Below are 18,517 nucleotides of genomic sequence, written 5' to 3'. Positions count from 1 at the left end.
TCGTGTGGCAATACTGACATCTACTGACTCTGTGTGTTATATAATATGTATATTGTTGCCGTTGTGTCATTCCAATAACTATAATCAATTATATTGTACGTAAAAAAAATGCTAAATTCTAGTAATACTAGGTATATGATAGTGTACATAATTTAGAATTAGTATAATTGCAATGCCAAGTAATGTGTAAAAAAACAATTGAGTAATAATTGTATCTTAATATTTTTAATTATGTATTTTTAATGCTTGAAGTTAAATGAATCAAGAAAAAAAAACTTCAAAATGAATTACAGAGATAAAACAGTTTTAATAGTTCAAAAACAAGTACTTTTTCTTCCAAATAATGAATTTTAAAAGAAGTTGTTTTTAATATATTTTAACGTCTTTGTAAATAAATTAGGTAAGATTAGAGTCTACGTGTGGGAAAAGAAATGTTTTATTTGTACAACGAAAAGAACAAAGACACTTGATTAGGTACACCTGCACCATCTACAGTACAATGGATGTCATCAAGCCTGGTTGGATGTTGCAGGTATCCCTAATATTACGACTCAGGAGCTCAGGATGAAGCGTTCCACCTTCATCATGTAGGCCGGCTTCAAGAAGCGCTGCAGTTCCTGTTTGTTCAGCCACATGAGGGCGCTGTTGGGCTCCACGCTAGTTGGGGCGTCGCGTGTCAGGATGGCCTTGAAGAAGAAAATCTTGGCACCCACCGAGGTGTCGCTGCGGGCGGCTTTGGGCAGCTTGTACATGTACACGCCGCACGGTGCCTGGCCCAGGAAGGTGGCCTTGAGGGCGGGCTCTGTCCGAGGAAAAAAAGACACCAAGCTTTACGTCATTTAACAAAAAAACGATTACATTTTTAGAGTTGTGAATGTCTTTGTACACTTGCACAAATTAAGGTTTCAAGAGGACCACAGTTTGACTCTGGCGGTATGCATTATTTCCATTACAGTTCCCCTATTCTATATAATAATTATATACAAAGCATCCCGAGTTCCCCAGAAAGGCGCTGTATTCAATTATTATTATTATTTTATTTATATATCGTGACCATTTGCCATTTATTTGAAAATAACTGGTCCGTCCCTCGTCGGCGACAGTCAATTGGCGACCCTGTCCGAATTTAAATATGCAGACGGGAACTCGGTGTTGGCTAGGCGATGCCCAGCTCCGGTTATTTTTGCTTTTTTGTGAAAAATTGTTTGAAAATTCAAAGTGACAAAAGAGTGATCAAAAGATGCATGCTTCAACATGGCCACCGGGGGGCGCTTGGCTTCTAAATACCTGTGAGGGCGTCGAGCGCCCTTTGAGCCGTGTGCCTCAGCGTCTCTCCCTGGCGCCACTGGGCCTGAGGCAGCAGCCACAGCTTGTCGCTTCCCACCTGCTGCTCCGACAGCAGCACCAGCGAGTCGGACAGGAGGCGCCTCGACGAGCTTAGGTCCTTATCCACGCCGTCTGTACAGACACACATGCACGCTCAGGGACAACGTTGCTTAGCAACCGGGGCACATCTTTGACACGCGCCAACCCTTGGGAAATGTAACAGGGAATAAAAGTACAACTAGAAGAAGGAGGAGTAGAACAAGTACAATACAAGTAGTAGTAGTAGATGTGTAAGTAGAAGGAGCAGAAGAAGTAGCAGTAGTATGAAAGTGGTAGTGGTGGTAGTAGGAGTAGTAGTCGTAGTAGTAGTAATAACAGTAGTAGTAGTAAAAATTGTAATAGTAGTACAAGTATAGTAGTAGTAGTAGTATTAGTAAAATTTTGTAAAAGTAGCATTATAAGTATTAATAGGATTAGTGGTAGTAGCTGTAAAAGTAGTAGCCAAAGTAGTAGTAGTAACAACAGTAGAAGAGTAGTACGAGTAGTAGTAGAAGTAGTAATAAGCAGTGGTGGCAATACTAATATTAGTAGAGGTACTGGTAGCAAAAGTAATAATAGTATAAGTAGTAGTAGTGGTGGTGGTGGTCGTAGTAATAGCATGAGAAGTAGTAATAGGATAGTAGCAGTAGGATTAGTAGTAGTTGTAGTAGTAAACGTGATATTAGAGGAGGTAGTAGTAATTGTAGAAGTAGCTGTAAAAGTATTATTAATAAAAGTAGAATTATTAGTAGAAAGAGTATTTACAGAGGTAGTAGGAGGAGCAGTACTGGTAAAAGTTATGCTTGTGTATACTAGGTCATCAAATCACTGTCCGTTGATTCGGTCAACTGGGTTGCCTGCCGGGATGTTTACAGTCCAGCAGGTGTCAGTAGTCATTGACACAGTATCAATACAGTGCTGCACTATATTGAAATGATACATGATGCTTCAATGACACATCACTAGTAATAGTTTAAGTAGTTGTAAAAGTAGGATTATTTTGTGGAATTCCTGACCTGCGGCTCTGGGAGCGGGCCTGAATGTCTTGAATTTGCGCTCCCACTCATCCTCCAGGTCCTGCGTTAGTACGATGTCTTGCTCCTTGCGCTCGTCGCCGTCTTCGTCCTCGTCGTAGTCGTCAGCCTGCTTCCTCCTCAGTTTCTCCGCGTCCTCCAACAGGCGCAGCTCGTGATCAGACAGGATGCTTTTCTCCAGCTCCATCTTTCAATACAGAACACAGTTATGAAAGTTCAGACCCTTCAAATCAACTATCCATTGTTAATGTGTTATCCATCCTGTCACTTGGAGCTATATTAAGTATAGGGAACCTTTTTCCTTGGTTTATAGAAAGTCCTTTGTTGATCAATGAAAAGGTCATAGTTTCGGGAATTTTATGAAATTTGTGAGGTGGGGACCCATTTTTAGGTTTTAACAAGTCCATATAAAAATATATGTTAATATCACATCAATATCAGGTATCATGTAACAGTACAGCATCATTTTTTGCCTTATGTTGTAGAAAGCCTTTTTTATACTTTTTTTTTTTTTTTTACAAAATTTTGTCATCTATCTGGCATGATGTCATAACGTATTTTAAGGTAATGTCGCCATTCGCCAAACCCTACTTTACAAAATATATTATAGTTCTGTTTTTCTTTTGGATGGTTTTAGGCTTCACGGGCGCCGCCATTTTATGTGTGACGTCCTTTGCTACATTCCTGGAAACTAGGCAGTTTGACACTCCTTCCAATGCAACGAGAAAGAGTTTTGTGAACTGTATGTGATTATTTTTAAAAACTCAACATACTGACACTGTAAATGTTGAATTGTATTTATTTAGGAAGGTGTAACACGCACCTGCTGCAGCAAGCGAGCAAAGCGCTGCTCCACCGGACTCAGGTCCGCAGAGATGACCGGCGGCCGCTGCAAACACACCGCAGCCATCAGAATCCACGGGGAACGCGGTGTTTCCGGCGCTAATTTGTTCCGCAAGTTCGAACGGCAAGGGAGACTGTTAGAAAACGGACGAAACACACAATTCGCCACCGGGGACCTCTCAAAATTGGAGAAATAACGTAGCAGCGGCCGGCTCGCCATCCTTCCACAGGGAGCCGCCATCTTGTTTTGTGAGGTTCACAGCCTATCAGAAAAAATATCACTAAACCAAGAAGCTTCTCCTAAAGAAATTTAGGATTTACGCTTTTAATATTATTTCACCATAATGTTAGAAGACATGTCAATAATAATGCGTCTTTGAAATTAATGCATTAAATAATAAATTACGCCATGAACCCTAATGGCAGTGGGAGCATGCGTTTTAGTTTAACCGGGTGGAAATGTACGAGGGTTTGAATTGGCTCGTGAATGCCACAAATCACACCCACAATTCTTTGCAGTAAGCAGACAAGTCCATTCAAATTATTGTGGGGGGGGAAGTGTCTTAATATATTACCTTAAAATACGTAAAATTCTGTTACAATATGTTACGGCGCATTATATGATGTAATACTTTGTCAAGTCACTATAATTTTTACCTTTTCCAAAAAGTATTCGCTGTTTCTGCTCTGTTCGGTTCTGTCGTAGTTAATTTACCCCTTCCAGTGTTACAACATGATTATACTCCTACGAGACTGGCGTGAGCAGTCAATGTCACGTTTGTAGTGTTTTTGCGGTTCAGTTGTGCCAACTTTTCTTCTATTTAAAATGTTTAAATTAACTAGTTCAGTCGTAAATTGTTTGGGTAGTGTTTGTCGACAAGCTTCCGCCAATGGAATCTTGTTGTAAGTCGTTTTTTGATGCCAAATGCTAACTCGCTAGCTATGTAAACAACGTATACGCATACCTGCACATGCTATAGCTAATAGTAGCTAGTAGGCAGGTACGTTAAGATGAGATAAGAAGGTAAGACATTGTGTTTATGTGGCATGTTGTATTTAGAAGCAGCAGGACGTTCCATAGCGCCGCCGTCAGGCTCCAGGAAGCAGCAGCAGACAGCAAAGACTCCTCTGAAGCCTCCAGAGACTTTAGGTGATTTGTTTTCAATTGATGTCATTATGGATAGAAGGGCATTATCAAATCTATCATACTAATTGATTGGTTGACTGGAATTGAACCCGCAGCCCTTTCCCTCCCCTGCCCGGCCAGGACAGTCCACTCAGGTGGGCTGGAAAGAAGTTTGAGGAGTTGCCCATCCTGCACATCAAAGCTACATATAACAAGTAATGCTCATTTAATGTTGGTCGTCATATTGGTACTCGGGAGTGTTGGATATTTTTTTGGGGGTGGTACTTTGTGTAAAAGGTTTGAGAACCACTGGCATGTAGTATGGTCGTAACTAAAATTAAAAAAAAAAAAATCCAAGTCAAGGCACCATTGTGCATAAGGGCTAATTTTTTCATAAGTGCAGCTTGCTCCCAGATCCTCACTCCTCTATTTTCATGCTCACACCTCCCACCATAAATTCCCTTCAAGAGAATTGATAGAGGAGCGAAATGGGAGGAGGTAGAAATGTTTTGGGGAAATGGAACTCAGCAAAACATCTATATTGAAACTAAAATAATGAAGGAATGACACAAAATTGGTTTATTTAATTTGAAGTCTTGTGTTGTTTACGGTACACCTGGTACATGCCCTTTTTATACAGTCCCCTCCATAAGCATTGGAATGGCAAGATAAATTCCTCTGACATTTGGGTTTCAGAGCAAAAGATGAATATGATCCAAAAGTTCAGAAATCCAGCTTTTATTTCCTGGTTTTTACCCCTGGATTTGGTTAAAAAAAAATCAGGACAAAGCACCTTTCTAATCAAATGGCGGTGTGAACGAGGCATCTTTCCCATGCCATGTGGTGGTATCATCTAACATGGCACACACTTTTCCCTCCCAGCACACACATCCAGCTGACGGACTGTGTGGGTAAGTCCTTGGTCAGGACTTCATGCGGGACGGAAGGCTTCAAGAACATCAAGAAGTCCACGCCAGTCGCTGCACAGACCGCTGCCATCTCCGCTGCAACCGTATGTATTTAGTCATTATTTGTCCACAACATTGTATTTCATTTTTTTAATGAACCAAATCAAATTAAAAAAATATTTCCTCCCACTAAACCACCTCCCCCACCCCCCCGAAGAAAGCGACAGCCAAGGGTGTGACATTTGTCCGTGTCGTCGTCAAAGGTCTCGGTCCGGGCCGCTTGGTGAGTTTTAACATTGACACCTGAGCAAATCAACTAAAATGTAGGGTTTTCAATTAGTGTAGTAGATAATACAACAAATAAGTGACGTAGCAAACATTTAGATTGGCTGATGGCATTGTGACCAGGAATTATATTTTTACACTGTCTTTTGTTGCAGTCGGCCATCAAAGGCTTGAGCATGGGGGGCCTGGAGGTGGTCTCCATCACGGACAACACGCCTGTACCGCACAATGGCTGCCGACCGCGTAAAGCCCGGAGGATCTGATCATCCCCCATTCTCCTAAAAAAGCCTTTTTGTTTCAATATTTCTTTGCCACTGTGACAAGTAAGGTTCATCAGAACATGTTGACACATGGCCGGTCGTCATGAGGCCTCGAACAGCAGATGGGTTGAAGCCAGGAGATCAGAACAACCTTCCGCCACTTGACTTTTTATTTGTATTATTTACATGATGCGCTGTTACCAATACAACAACAAAATCAACTTTTTGGATGTGTTTCATATAAATATATCCTCAAGTTGTGCGTGTCTATTTGACAGGTTCCTAAATGGCAGACATACGTTGTTCATGTAATCATGACGTGCAGCAACACACTTAATGCTAAGATAGCCCTTCATAGCAACATGGTGATCAACACAAACCAGAGATAAAAAATGAAAAAGTACTTCACACTGATTATGATGATCCGATGTACGTTACCGTACATGGTTAAATTGACAGCATGGCAGGCATAAATTGCACAGCAGAACAGAGTTTCTCGCAGACGACATCCTCACAAGTGTGTTCAAAAATAAAATGTTTCTGGGCTGCACTGATTTTCTTCTTTTTTTTTTTTTTAAACGTACAAGATACAAAGGTCACATTGGATCAAAGGGAAGCAGAATACAAGAAGATAAAGTTGCCATTTTATGTGAAAATTGTGTGAGGGAGGGCCAAAAGGCTTGAAAAAGTAGCACATTTATGAGTAACTGTTTCAGGGAAAATAAATTAGGGATTAATACATTAAAGGAGAATCATTGTAATCTGCCCTCAAAAAATCCAAATGTTAAAATTTTGACAGTACAGATATAATAGGATTTTTAAAAAAGTAATGCAATGAAAAAGTGGTAAACACCGTATGACATGATGTTATACTTGTGCAAGCACATTCAGAGAGTTGGTGGATTTGTTGTTGGCGAGTGATTCGATGGAAAAAAACTGAGGCAATGAGATGGTTGAAATTTCGGGACGCACCCCGTGCTCCTCTGGCTCATGGGTTGTTTCAGCCATTCACACGATGCACTCTCACCAGAGGCGACCAGCTACAGGCTGATCAGACCCGAGCTTGTGTCACATGCCCAATTAATCATGAGAGCTGTCCCATGCCAGACATCGCATGGCAGGGGTAGCCTAAGGTGACCGCATACTTCCTGCTTTGCTACTTGGTGGCACAACAGGGATCTTTCCTCTTCCTCCAGGGCCACTGGAGCCAGTATTACCCAGGAAAGAGATCAAATTTTTGCAATGATATACTTTTTTTTAAAAAAGGGTATTTGATTTAAAAAATAAAATATTGTTTAAAAAAAAAAAAAAAAAGTCAAAATTTTACAAGAAAAATCGTAATCTTGAACTGAAAGAATATCAAAAATGTTGGATTACCCCCCCCAAATCCCTTTAAAAAGTGAATTGTGAAAATGTCAACTTTTAAAGGTTACATTAAGACTTTGTCTACTAATTTTTTTACTTAGCATGAGAACTTTTTCCCTTAATATGATTCATTCTCATTTTGTACTAAAAAGGAAAAACTTTCAAATAAAATTATGACTTGTAAGCGCTATGGATTACAATTACATTACATTACAATTTTACTCTTTGAAATTACAACGCTCCCCCCTCAAAGAAATAGCACTGCAAATTTTTCTTGTGATAGTCAGTATTCCTTTTCAAATACAAATGTACTGTAACCTCAGAAGATTTGTTGTATAACACAACTTTCATTCTTCAAAGAATACATGTTTTAACTTTCCGTCATAAACAACTTTTTCACTTAACATTACAACTTGCCTTTGTATGAGTTTTTACTCAAAAGATAACATCGCAACTATATACCTGTAATCCAATTCCAAATTTGTTGTGGCATTTTTAAAAACACTTTCTTGTAACTACTGTATGTGTAAGCATGAATACGACTAACCTGGTTCGATAGTGCAAACAAGATGGCAATAGGATGCAACAGCGGAGAGACTTCAACTGTAGACAATTTACATGTCTTCGATGGAGGACCAGCTTGTCTTCTTCTACTATGGAGGACCAGTGCGTTAAAGCGCTGACATGGTCTCCACCAAGGCACTTTGACTCCAGACCAATGAAGGGAAATGGCTCACTTAATTTTTTGGGCCAAATATTGCACTTGAGTAAGCATGGTGAGCGATGAGTCGGCGTCACTCGCCCTGGAGGTTGCTCAGTTCCAGGTCGTCTTTGCGTCTCCGGTGCTGCTGGCTAAAGAGGGAGCTGAAGGGGTAGAGCTTGGCCTTGGCCGGGTACCTCTGCCCGGCCAAGTCCACCTCGTAGTCTCCTCGGTTGATGAAGTCCGGGGTGACGGCGGCGGGAAGGCCGTTGGGTCCGGGGGGCGGCGACACGAAGCCGAGGCACACGTGTTTCTCCAGGGTGTAGCTGTAGGCGCTGCTGGTGGTGGCCCCCGCCAGCTGCCCGTTGCAGTAGATGGGCTCGCCCCACCAGGGCCACAGGTCCAGCTCCGCGTCGTGCTCGTCCAGGACCAACATGACGAAGCGGCGAAACACGCCGTCTTGACGCTGCTGCAGCAAAGCTGAGCGGCCCACAAAGTCTGTGTCCTGACACAACACAACGCGACCACACGTTCGTTAGCACTTGACGCCACAAAGGACTCACATGGAAAAACTCAACATAATCGCGTGGCCGTCGAATTCAAAATTTGATACAGTGTTACCATGACTTACAAACAGTACAAACAGCCAAACACAGTAACACAAACTGAGCACACGCCAACGGGGATGCCAACATTGAACTAATAAAAATATATCATATTGGCTGCGCTGCCTACCTTATCAAACTTGACGCGGAATTCCCGTCCGCACTCCAGCGGCGTGGTGAAGGTGTCCAGGTCTTGGCCCCAGAAGGCGAAGAATTTTTCAATGCGCAGGCTGCGCAGCGCATAGTATCCGGCGTTGCGGATGCCGTACTTCTGGCCCACCGACATCACCTCGTTGTACACGTGCAGCGCGTACTGTGAAGAAGACAAGAAGAAGGTCGAGGAGGAGGAAACTGCATTGGACACTTTGGCCGACGTTACCCAAGTAGTAGTTTGTCGTACACATCAATGTCTGGAAGCTAATGGCCACCACTTTGAGCATCTCTTGCACTAGTAGAAGTTAGCTTGTATAAATCTCATTTGGAATTAAAAGCAAGTTGTGCTTTTACTGACGTGTGAATACATCATTTTGGCGGACTTCGTATATACACACACACACACATTAGGTGTGTGCACCTCTCCAATAAAAGACGATTTGATATGTATCTCGATACATCAGCTGCGATATGATTCAAGGACGATTCGATTCAATTCAATGCATTCACATGTTTAAACCAGAACCAGTTTTCCGATTCAAATCGGGTTTCATTACTCGCCTAATGTAAACACTATCCATAAATTTAAAAGAAATCCACAATCCAAACGATAGACTGTTATATCGTACGGCATTTTATATTGTATCTTTGATATACTGCATGTTGTTATATCACACAAATACAGGTTTTACTCTGTCAGTGGTCCCCAACCTTTTTTTTTTTTTTGTCTAGAACCGGTTCATGGTATGGCTGGCATTTGGCAGTCCAGCAACTATACTTCGACGAGGATATGCTGACAAATACGAGATTGACGCGAAACACGGGAAGTTAATCTGCATGTCGGATATCGCAAATGACTGCTCAAACAGCTTTCCTTAGGGGCGTGTCGATAAAGTTAAATAAGAAGGATACCTCGATGGGGATGTAGAGCATGAAACCCGGCTCGCCCGTGTGGGTCATGCTCATCACTCGGATGCCGTTAGCGTAGCCCACGCTCATCTCCTGCAAACAAACAGTAACGAATGGTACCATTCATTCACAATCCGAACAGTCATCCAACTCTGCATAAAACAAGTCATACTCCTCTTTCTTTGAGGGGACATGCTGTAATGCGGAGCGAAGCAAGTGGTTTCTCGTTCCTATTGGTGGGAGACAGCGACCAGGCATTCTACCAAATTGTTGCGACATTTGCAATGTTTCACTTTGGAGACAGCCGATGAGACATGAACCCACCTTACAGAACATGGAGGGAAAGTGGTCAGGAGTCATGGAAACGTACGAGAGCTCCGCCAGAACATCCATGGCACGGGGTCCAATCAGATTTAAAGCTGGAAGAGATGATGTAGTTGTGTCATAAAAGTGCAGCGGGCGGATATGGGCTGCAGGGCTTACCTGTGTACTTCCAGCTGACGTCCTCAAGATGAAGGTGGGGATCGTTGGGCATATGTTTCTTGATCCACGACCAACAGTGGACTTGCTGGTCTGTTGGCGAGATGATGAAGAAGCTGCACAGGACAGAACAATGGGAAGGTCACTCAGCAAATTTCGCAAGCACATTTTCTGCCGTGCATGGACCCACAAAAACCCCAAAAGACACACCCTTGTCGATTTTGTCCTAATGCTACCACGTTACTAGACAGATTGGCATTGCAAAATGTAGGTTTTGTTTTCCTTACTGTATGTTGGCAGGCCGTGGTGGTTAAGTTTGACCACGTAATGATTAGGTTGGCCCAAGCCCTGTCAAATGAGAAAAGTAGTGCTTTGGCAGCATCATGTGGCATATATATGCCTTTATAAACCTTTGAAGGGGGCATCAATTTTTGCTTTCTGCTATTTGTGCCAGGGCTCGGTTCCTTTCTCGGGTTACTGTTTTACAGTTAATTACAAAAATAAATTGACAGGTCGCATCTGCAAATTGTTCATGTAAAGTTTCATGACTTTTGGACACTTTTGTCATTTGTTTGAAAAAAAGGCAACTTTTCACTTCTGATGACGTTTATAGTTACGCATTTAGTTCTTTTTAATATGCAAACATTTTTGAGAACCCCTGCTTTAGAGGTCTCTTTTTTTTTTTTTTTTTTTTTTGTATTACCTGTTTTTACTGAGGCGCACTACGCTGCAGTCATTCTCGTAGCCTCCTCGCTGGTTCAGCATGCCGGTGTGGACGATGTGTCCCACTGGAACGTCCAGGTCATTAGCGCACAGGTGCTGCAGCAGCTCCAGGGCCTCGTCGCCCGAGGACTATAGGACAGCGGGACAGAAGAGAAGACACCCCATTAGGTACACATGCGCAGCCACATGAGCTCGGTTTCAAAAGGGTCATGGGGGAAAAGCGAGAAAACCATGCCGCATTGAACACCACGGTATGAATGAGACGCACTAACAAACATCAACACGTCATGAACAGTTGCGGCCTTGATTGTTGCAATGATGCGAACGTTAAATTACGGATGAGACTGCGGGGAAGAATAGGACAATATCGAGATCTACGGCAGCCTTACAGTGAGCTCAAATTTGGTGAAGGACGACATGTCAATGACGCAGACAGCCTCCTTGCAGCACTTCACCTCCGCCCCGACAATGTCAAACCAGTCGGGCTTGTAGAAGGTCTTGCTCTGGTCCAGAGAGAGAAGATCTGCAGGAACAAACAAAAATTCACATGCCAGTTAATCACGATAATGGTCACCGTCATCCCTCCACGTAAAGCCATTTCAAAGGAACGCCTGGACATTTTTTTTTTTCAAGTGGCCGCACTCGTCAAGCTTGATAACAACATGGCGCAGACTTTCCTTTCTACGGCTGTGGTTTTGTCAGTCTCTGTTAGTGTCCACGCTTTTCCTTTATTATGGCTTTACAGCCACCCAAACATTTTCGATACGTTGCCAGCCGATCGCAGGCACGAATAGGCAAACAAACGTTCATGGTCATATTTTTTTTAGAAAGACTTGTGGACCTTTGCCCGGTGGAACAAAATATTTGGGCCTCTCAAAGCCGTGTTTCTCCATCCAGCGAGCTCCCTGCGTGTCCAGTCGGTCGTACAGCGGACTTGTCCTAAGCTGCCGGCCCGTCTGGAAGTCCCAGCGTGGAACCTTTAGTTCGTACAACAGCGCTGGAAACACACATAGAAAACACACACACACACGAAGCAGGCCAGATTTAACTGCCCTTCTCGTTTCAAGACGTGCGAAATGTGTGGCCGTCGACAATAAAACGGCGACTCACGCATGACCTCCATAACGCGGTGTCGCAGGAAGGTGCGGCTGCTCTGCAGGTTGCCAAAGCGCTTGATGTCCAGCGGCCACACGTTAGCACTGGGGTAACCGTAGGTCATCCACTCTGCCAGATACCTGGGGGGGGGGAAATAAATAAATACACATTAAATAACAATAAATATACAATTCCTGTCGAGTTTACTTGGGGCTGCAATTGCTGCATCAACACACTATTGAACAGGTGTAAACACTGTGATTTCTTAAATTCATTTTTTTTTTTTTTAATAAATTTGAAAAAAGAAAAAAATCATGAACCTTTTTTCACAACGTCATTAAGAGGTGAGTAGAATTTCAAGGACAAAATGAAACTATCCCATTTTGGAATAAGGCTGTAATATCAGTCTTTTTTTCCCCCCCAATCAATACTTTCTGGATAAATTGCAATGCTGGAATTAATTTAAAGCCTATAAATTTTGCTCGTTGCTCATATATGAAGTGAGAGCCAATGTGTTCGGTTATCACATTTTGATGGTTGTAGTAGTTTGTGCAGCAGCATAAGAATACATAGTTACCGTCATACTTACTGTTTTTCATTTGATTCTTTTATATTTATGGCCAAGGGGTATTTTTCGCACAAATTAGTGATGGACGATGGCAGGTAAAAATATGGGTTAACGTATGACATGTCATACTTACAATTTACATCCAAATCCATACTTAGCAAATTGGTGAGTTTTTCTGTGAAAAAACGATGATTCCCCCACAAAAAAAAGCATTGAATCTTGTTAGTGTGTCCGTGAGTAGCAAATCACAAATGTGAGGCAATAACTGCAAAAATTCTGATATTTTCCTTAAAAAAAAAAAAAAGTCTCAGAGACTTTAGTCTCGTAATGTTACAATTTTTAAAATAAAAAATATGCTACAAAATACTTTGAAAAAAGTGACTTAATTCTCATGAGATTACATCTTTCACTGAGGAATCTTGATGTGTGGGGTTTTCAAGGTTACGATCAGCACGCAAACTAGTTTTTGCGTAGCTCAAGAAGGCGCCTCGCTTACTGTTTTTCATTTGATTGGTTTATATTTATGGCCAAAGGAGTGTTTTGCATACAAATATTTACAGCAAGGACGACTTTACTATTGCATTAGCGCAGGTCGCACCCTGTCCATTACTCACTTGCCAGCTCCTCCGGCGAAAGCCAGACCCGAGGAATTCATGCCGGCCAGCACAAAGTAGCCCAAGACGCCCGGCGTCTCGCCCATCAGACAACGCATGTCCGGGGTGAACGACTCTGGGCAGTTGACCAGCTGCTGGATCTCAGCCGACTCCAGCCCGGGCATTCTTCTCAGCAGCGCGCTGAGCATCGGCTCTGAAATTGAGCAGAAAGCCAGTTGTTTTGATTGGAAGCATCTATTTTGGTTTGTATTCCAGGGCTCATGAATTTGACTATGATCAAATTGATGAAATATTACTACTGCTTTACGTGACGAAAAACAAAACATCTTTTGAGAATCTTATCTCAAAATGTCCTCAACTTGCTTAAGATCCCATGAACATGTGTCAATCCTATTAGCAACTTACTTGGTTCATTATATTTTTTATATTAAACTTAAGCAGTAGCATGGGTAGCCAGTACATTTTCCCCACTACATATACACTTATAAAAGGCCAACTTACATGTACAAACATGCGGAATCCAGTTTTGGCTTGTTTTTACGACCACCTCTCAAGCTTCAGTACTCTCAGATTACATTACGGAGTTGCATTCAAGGTCACCAAGCCCAAGGAGTGTGTGTGTGTGTGTGTGTGTGTGGCAAGGTGAACATTGGTCTGAGTCCAATGTATAACGCTGATTAAAGCAGCCTGTGCGCACCAGTAAACATGTTTGACGGTGAAAAAAAAAGACACTCACATAAACAAAGGCAGTTAAACGCAACAGCTTTAACACAAACCTCCATAAAGGAAAAAAACTAAAAATAGGTCTCACTTGTTTTCCTTCAAGGTTTTACGGAGCGGGGTTGAGACAAAAGGGAAAGAACAAAAGTCTTGTTTAGGGAAGAAATACTCCCACAAACTCTCGGGATGTGTACCTTTAAGCCATTTTAAACCGTTTACCGGGTTAACCTAATGGCTAATTTGTGTCCAAGGAGTGCCGGAATGCTAATAAACAATCATTTCACAAACCCCGTTTGCACTTTTCCCAGTGTTCCTCACCAAAGTGGTCCCAGTCCTCCTGCATGTTCTGAATTTCCAGCTGGTTGCGTCCCTCCGTGAAGATGGGCTTGGGATTCTTCTCGAAGCCTCCCGAAAGCAGGCCTCCCTGCCACGGCCTAGCGTATATCCTGCCGTCCATGTCGAGCACCACTGGAAGACACGTAGAGTGGTACCTTGACTTACGAGTTTAATTCCTTCCGTGACCTGGCCGATACAGCAATTTAACCGCATATCAAATCCATTTTCCCCAATGCCATTAATCTGTTCCAGAACCCCAAAACACTGCCTTTTTTACGTCGCATGTTTTCTATCAACAAAAAAAAAAACTGCACTGCACTGCAGAAAAACTGCGGTTTTACAAAGTGTAAAATTATTCTACATACTGCAGTATTTATGCAAATTTGTGCCTTTAAAGGGCACGGTCTAGTGAGTGACATCAAGGGCTGGAGTCAATCAGGTTGCCCGGAAGTATGGGGCAGACGTTTGTCAGCAGCAAAAAGTATTTGCTTTTTTTAATAAATAGATCTGCAAATTTAGAGGTAACACATGCGCGAGTAAATGAAATAATTATTTACACTGTCTCAAATTTTAGAGGCACAATGCCACCATGTTAGGGCAATCTGGAGCCCTGCATCACTATAAAATGGCGAGACGTGAGACCTGGCGCGTCGGCCGGGAGGTCCGCCTGGAGAGGTTTGGTGAGGAGGTAGAAGTGCTCGCAGCCGTGGAGAGGGACAGAGATTTTGGTTTCGCTCGCCTGGCCCAGTTCGTACGCCCACTGAAACGAAACATTCAGAAAGGAGATTCGAGGGCATCCTTCTGGTTGATTTTACAGACCAAAACACTCATTCAAGCTTGATGACGTTGCATTCTTTAAAAATTGTATTCACAATACTACAATTCAACTCACACTCGGCTTTACAGTTTTGCATTTTACACTAAGCCTCGTGGGTGAAAACGTCCTTTATTTTGATACCTGTCCAGCACAGTTGACGAAATATTCACACTCAATGGAGCCGCGGTCCGTCTCCACCGCCATCACGTGGCCCTTCTCCACCAGGACCTGCTGAACACTGGTTCGTTCCAGGATTTGAACCCCTGCGTGGAGAGACGCAACAGGAAGAATCAGGCAATCCGCCTTCGGTATAAAAGTACAAATAGGGTGCCGTGCCATGTCCAGCTGCTGCCACTGCCAGGGCATGATTGACATCTGGCGGCGACACCACAGCGTCGTCGGGCAGGTGGAGCGCCCCCACTAGGTCGTGCATGTTCACCAAGGGGTGGAGTTTGGTCACGTCTTTGGGCTTCACAATGTTACAGCTGATTCCCATCACCCTGGAAAAACACAGAGAAACACAGGTGACGGTTTAGCATCAACGCAGGTGGAGACATCAGCCTCCGTCTGTGTGTAACACTACACAATTTGTGTTTATATCTTAAGTGTTAAAAGAAGATAAACCCAAGAGTAGTAACTGTAACAAATATTGTAATACATATAAATAAAAACTAGTCACCCTTCGAAGACACTCTGTTTCTTTTTACGAATTTTAGACTGCCGTAAGTGAAAAAAGGTGGACCGCTGCATAAAGATTACTTTTATCGTTTCATGTGAATTTATTTCATATTAAGACATGGTGCCTGTGAAGGTTTATTTAATATTCGATTGTCACTCTTTTCCATGACTTCTGATTTCAAACTGTATTTGTTGACAAAAATAGATACTGTGTAATAACAATGAATTGCAGGGGTAATTGTGCTGTACATGTAATAATGTGACACATTCATAGGATTTTCCTAACAGCCCTCTGAGGGGAAACCACAACGTGACCAGCGATGAAAATGAGATTGAATGACACCCCTGCTTTTAAAGTCTCACTAAGGTGACATTTTGTGATATATGCTAAAGTATGATATACCACCAATTATGACTTCTGAAGTTTTGTGTGTCTTTGAAGTGTATTTTTCCTGCAGTGGAGAGATTTAGAGATTCCACCATATTCATAATAAATGTCACTAAAAAAAAAATCTCACTTGAGTCTCGACGCGAGGCGTTTCAGTGAAATGAAGCGGTCCTGGTTCTGAGCCAGACACAGAGAACCCGTCTTCACATAGCCTGAAACACACAAAATGGAGGTAAAATTCCAAGGTTGGACACGGCGGGATACCGAGGCGGCTTACCTGTTTTGACGCCAGTCTCCTCCTCGAGCTGCTGGTACAAAGCATTGGAGTAGTCGGCCATTTTGCATTCAATGGAGATGGGTTTGGCCACACTGACAATGCCAGCGCAGAGTTTGGTGGTTCCCGCTCCTAGTCTGTCAGGAGACAAAACAATTAGGGGCAGCCAAACTTGTATACTCAAGAGCCAGACCTAATGTTTAAAATGTACAGATGGGCTGAGTTGTTCATAGATGAGGTTATAATGTGTACTATCATACGTATGCATGACGTGTAAAATACTTTACTTCAATTTTTTTTTAAATGATTCGGCCTCATTCTAAAATGTTATGTATAATTCGTTTAATATGAATTAAACAATTAGCTAATTAAGTTTAACTCAAAAGGAAGTACATTTCACAATTTGGGTGCAATGGACTACAAATCTCAATCACCTTTCATTTTTAAATCACCGTCATTTCAAACGCTCCCCCTCTTGTGACTCAAGCAGAAAATGGGTGAATGCGCCAAGAGATGTCATACCTGCCCTGCTCCAGGAGAACGATATCAGTCCAGCCCAGCTTCGCCAGGTGATACGCCACCGAAGTCCCCACGATTCCCCCTCCACAGATGACCACACGGGCCTGGCTGGGAAGTGGCAGCGGCTGAGAGGAGTCCACGCTCCCTGCCTGCATGCAGTTTGGGGAAGTCCACAGGCCCCTGGCGGCCAACGTGTAGCCCGTGTGAGGCAGCAGCAGACTGGGGAGCAGGGCGGGGGACAGAGCCCTGGAGCTCCGCACACAGCTACACATGGCTGGCTGTGCTCTCTGTTGGTACACACACAAAAAGTTGTTTTTTTGTTTTTTTTTTAAATAAGCCCTCATATTTATAATGGAAGATTTCAGTAGAGGTTCAAAAGACAGGTGAGGTTGCATGTCTTTGTATCCCAAACACCACTGTTCAGTATACTGCTTTGATTTGAAGCTCACACTTTGGTTCACATTTGGTGTAGTTTATATGCTCATCTCATATAAACAGGGCCAGATTAGATGTCCGTTAAAAAATAAAACATCAGCAGAGAAGGCAACAGCAAGCTTCTCAAGGCCATTCAAATGTTGCTGAACATCGATGGCGTGCTTTTTCTTAGTAGCCAAGAAGTTTGCTAATCAGAAGCTGCAGCTGCACTGTGTCATAAACAAGTTACAGCAGAAAATAACAGACTGGAGGAGTCACAGAAAGGCATAGAAACAGACGTCTTTGAAAAATTATTGGTGACGGGTCATTCAAAAGTCATCCAAATTAAGTTGAAAAGGTGACGGTATATTTTGGGTTTATCCTGAATATTCACTCGAAAACCGAATATCCCCAACTATCGGAGGGCAGCGTGTTTCCAAAGGACTAAACGTATTCTCTTCCTTAATATCATTGAAAGTGTGTCGAAACCGTCCAGACTACATACAAAATGTAGCTCCCTGAGTGGCAGATAAGGGGCACTGCACTGAGGAACATTTTAAATCACGCTTCAGCCCAAGTTAACTTACAAAAGTCCTTCAGGTGTCACAAATGGAGTCGTCGACTTCTGCTAGCCTCAAAAGCTCGTCTTGGCAGAGCTCACAGCTCGCGAGTTTAAGCACGACCTGGACCATATTCACTTATGCTGGAAATATTTATTCTTTAACGGCCGTTTCCGTTGTTTTATAATAAACAAAGATAAATTGTAACATATGTGGCGTTTCAACCGCTTGGTGTGGGAGTTGCCAGACTTGCCACACCAAAGTGGCAGATATCGCGGCTAAAGCTAACGAACGGCTAGCAAGACATGTCGCAGGGGAAAGTATCTACATAAAAAATGGAGAAGAGCGACTCTGCTTTTGCTGACATTCTGGTGATCTTTCTCACTTACCAACTAAGTCAGTCTCAGTGGAATTTCGGCGTCTGTAAACATGTACACGAGTGAGCAGCGGTATCGTGTTGTGATGACGGAAGGACGTCCTGTTTGGGTCCAAGGAAAAGCTGTCGAGTATCCAGTCGAAAGGCAAGCTAGCATAAGTGTAAGCGGATGCTACTTCTGAAGGACTTTTCAACGTAAATGTACCCGGGTAGGTTTGTTTTGAAAAGCTACGGTACTAGTATGACCATATTTTCATTTACAAAAAAAAGAGGACACTGATACTGAAATGATACTCAAAGATGCTTCACATTAAATACCATGCCTCTCTTTTGTTGCGCAAAACTTCAAATTAAACACATGCTAATTGGTCCCCTGACAAACAGTTCAAGTTGTCACGAATT

General features: G+C 42.7%; 3 protein-coding genes across 3 annotated transcripts; 1 reads left to right on the top strand and 2 right to left on the bottom strand.

The window, feature by feature from the left end:
• Nucleotides 1-287: 287 nt before the first annotated feature.
• On the bottom strand, nt 288-3,718 carry mrpl46 (mitochondrial ribosomal protein L46). The gene is made up of 4 exons (XM_086025749.1): nt 3,223-3,718; nt 2,382-2,586; nt 1,288-1,458; nt 288-802 (listed from the first exon to the last, which is right to left on the bottom strand). The coding sequence occupies exons 1-4, from the start codon at nt 3,481-3,483 to the stop codon at nt 552-554; spliced, it is 888 nt and encodes a 295-aa protein (XP_085881875.1). The 5' UTR covers nt 3,484-3,718; the 3' UTR covers nt 288-551.
• Nucleotides 3,719-3,975: 257 nt separating this feature from the next.
• On the top strand, nt 3,976-6,371 carry mrps11 (mitochondrial ribosomal protein S11). The gene is made up of 6 exons (XM_086026169.1): nt 3,976-4,145; nt 4,303-4,392; nt 4,485-4,583; nt 5,251-5,380; nt 5,494-5,559; nt 5,717-6,371. The coding sequence occupies exons 1-6, from the start codon at nt 4,069-4,071 to the stop codon at nt 5,822-5,824; spliced, it is 570 nt and encodes a 189-aa protein (XP_085882295.1). The 5' UTR covers nt 3,976-4,068; the 3' UTR covers nt 5,825-6,371.
• Nucleotides 5,974-18,285, bottom strand: pdpr (pyruvate dehydrogenase phosphatase regulatory subunit). Its single transcript, XM_086026168.1, has 18 exons — nt 18,129-18,285; nt 16,769-17,052; nt 16,250-16,383; nt 16,103-16,184; nt 15,243-15,406; nt 15,048-15,169; nt 14,732-14,849; nt 14,072-14,221; nt 13,034-13,226; nt 11,867-11,991; nt 11,598-11,753; nt 11,146-11,279; nt 10,737-10,885; nt 10,037-10,149; nt 9,878-9,972; nt 9,557-9,646; nt 8,622-8,804; nt 5,974-8,391 (listed from the first exon to the last, which is right to left on the bottom strand). The coding sequence occupies exons 2-18, from the start codon at nt 17,035-17,037 to the stop codon at nt 7,981-7,983; spliced, it is 2,688 nt and encodes an 895-aa protein (XP_085882294.1). The 5' UTR covers nt 17,038-17,052; nt 18,129-18,285; the 3' UTR covers nt 5,974-7,980.
• Between the last annotated feature and the right edge of the window lie 232 nt (nt 18,286-18,517).

Source organism: Filicampus tigris, chromosome 3, assembly GCF_054856515.1.
Source record: "Filicampus tigris isolate MCC_2025a chromosome 3, RoL_Ftig_1.0, whole genome shotgun sequence".
Taxonomy (NCBI): domain Eukaryota; kingdom Metazoa; phylum Chordata; class Actinopteri; order Syngnathiformes; family Syngnathidae; genus Filicampus; species Filicampus tigris.
The sequence above is the reverse complement of the archived record's forward strand: the minus strand, read 5'-3'. Positions and strand labels throughout refer to the sequence as shown.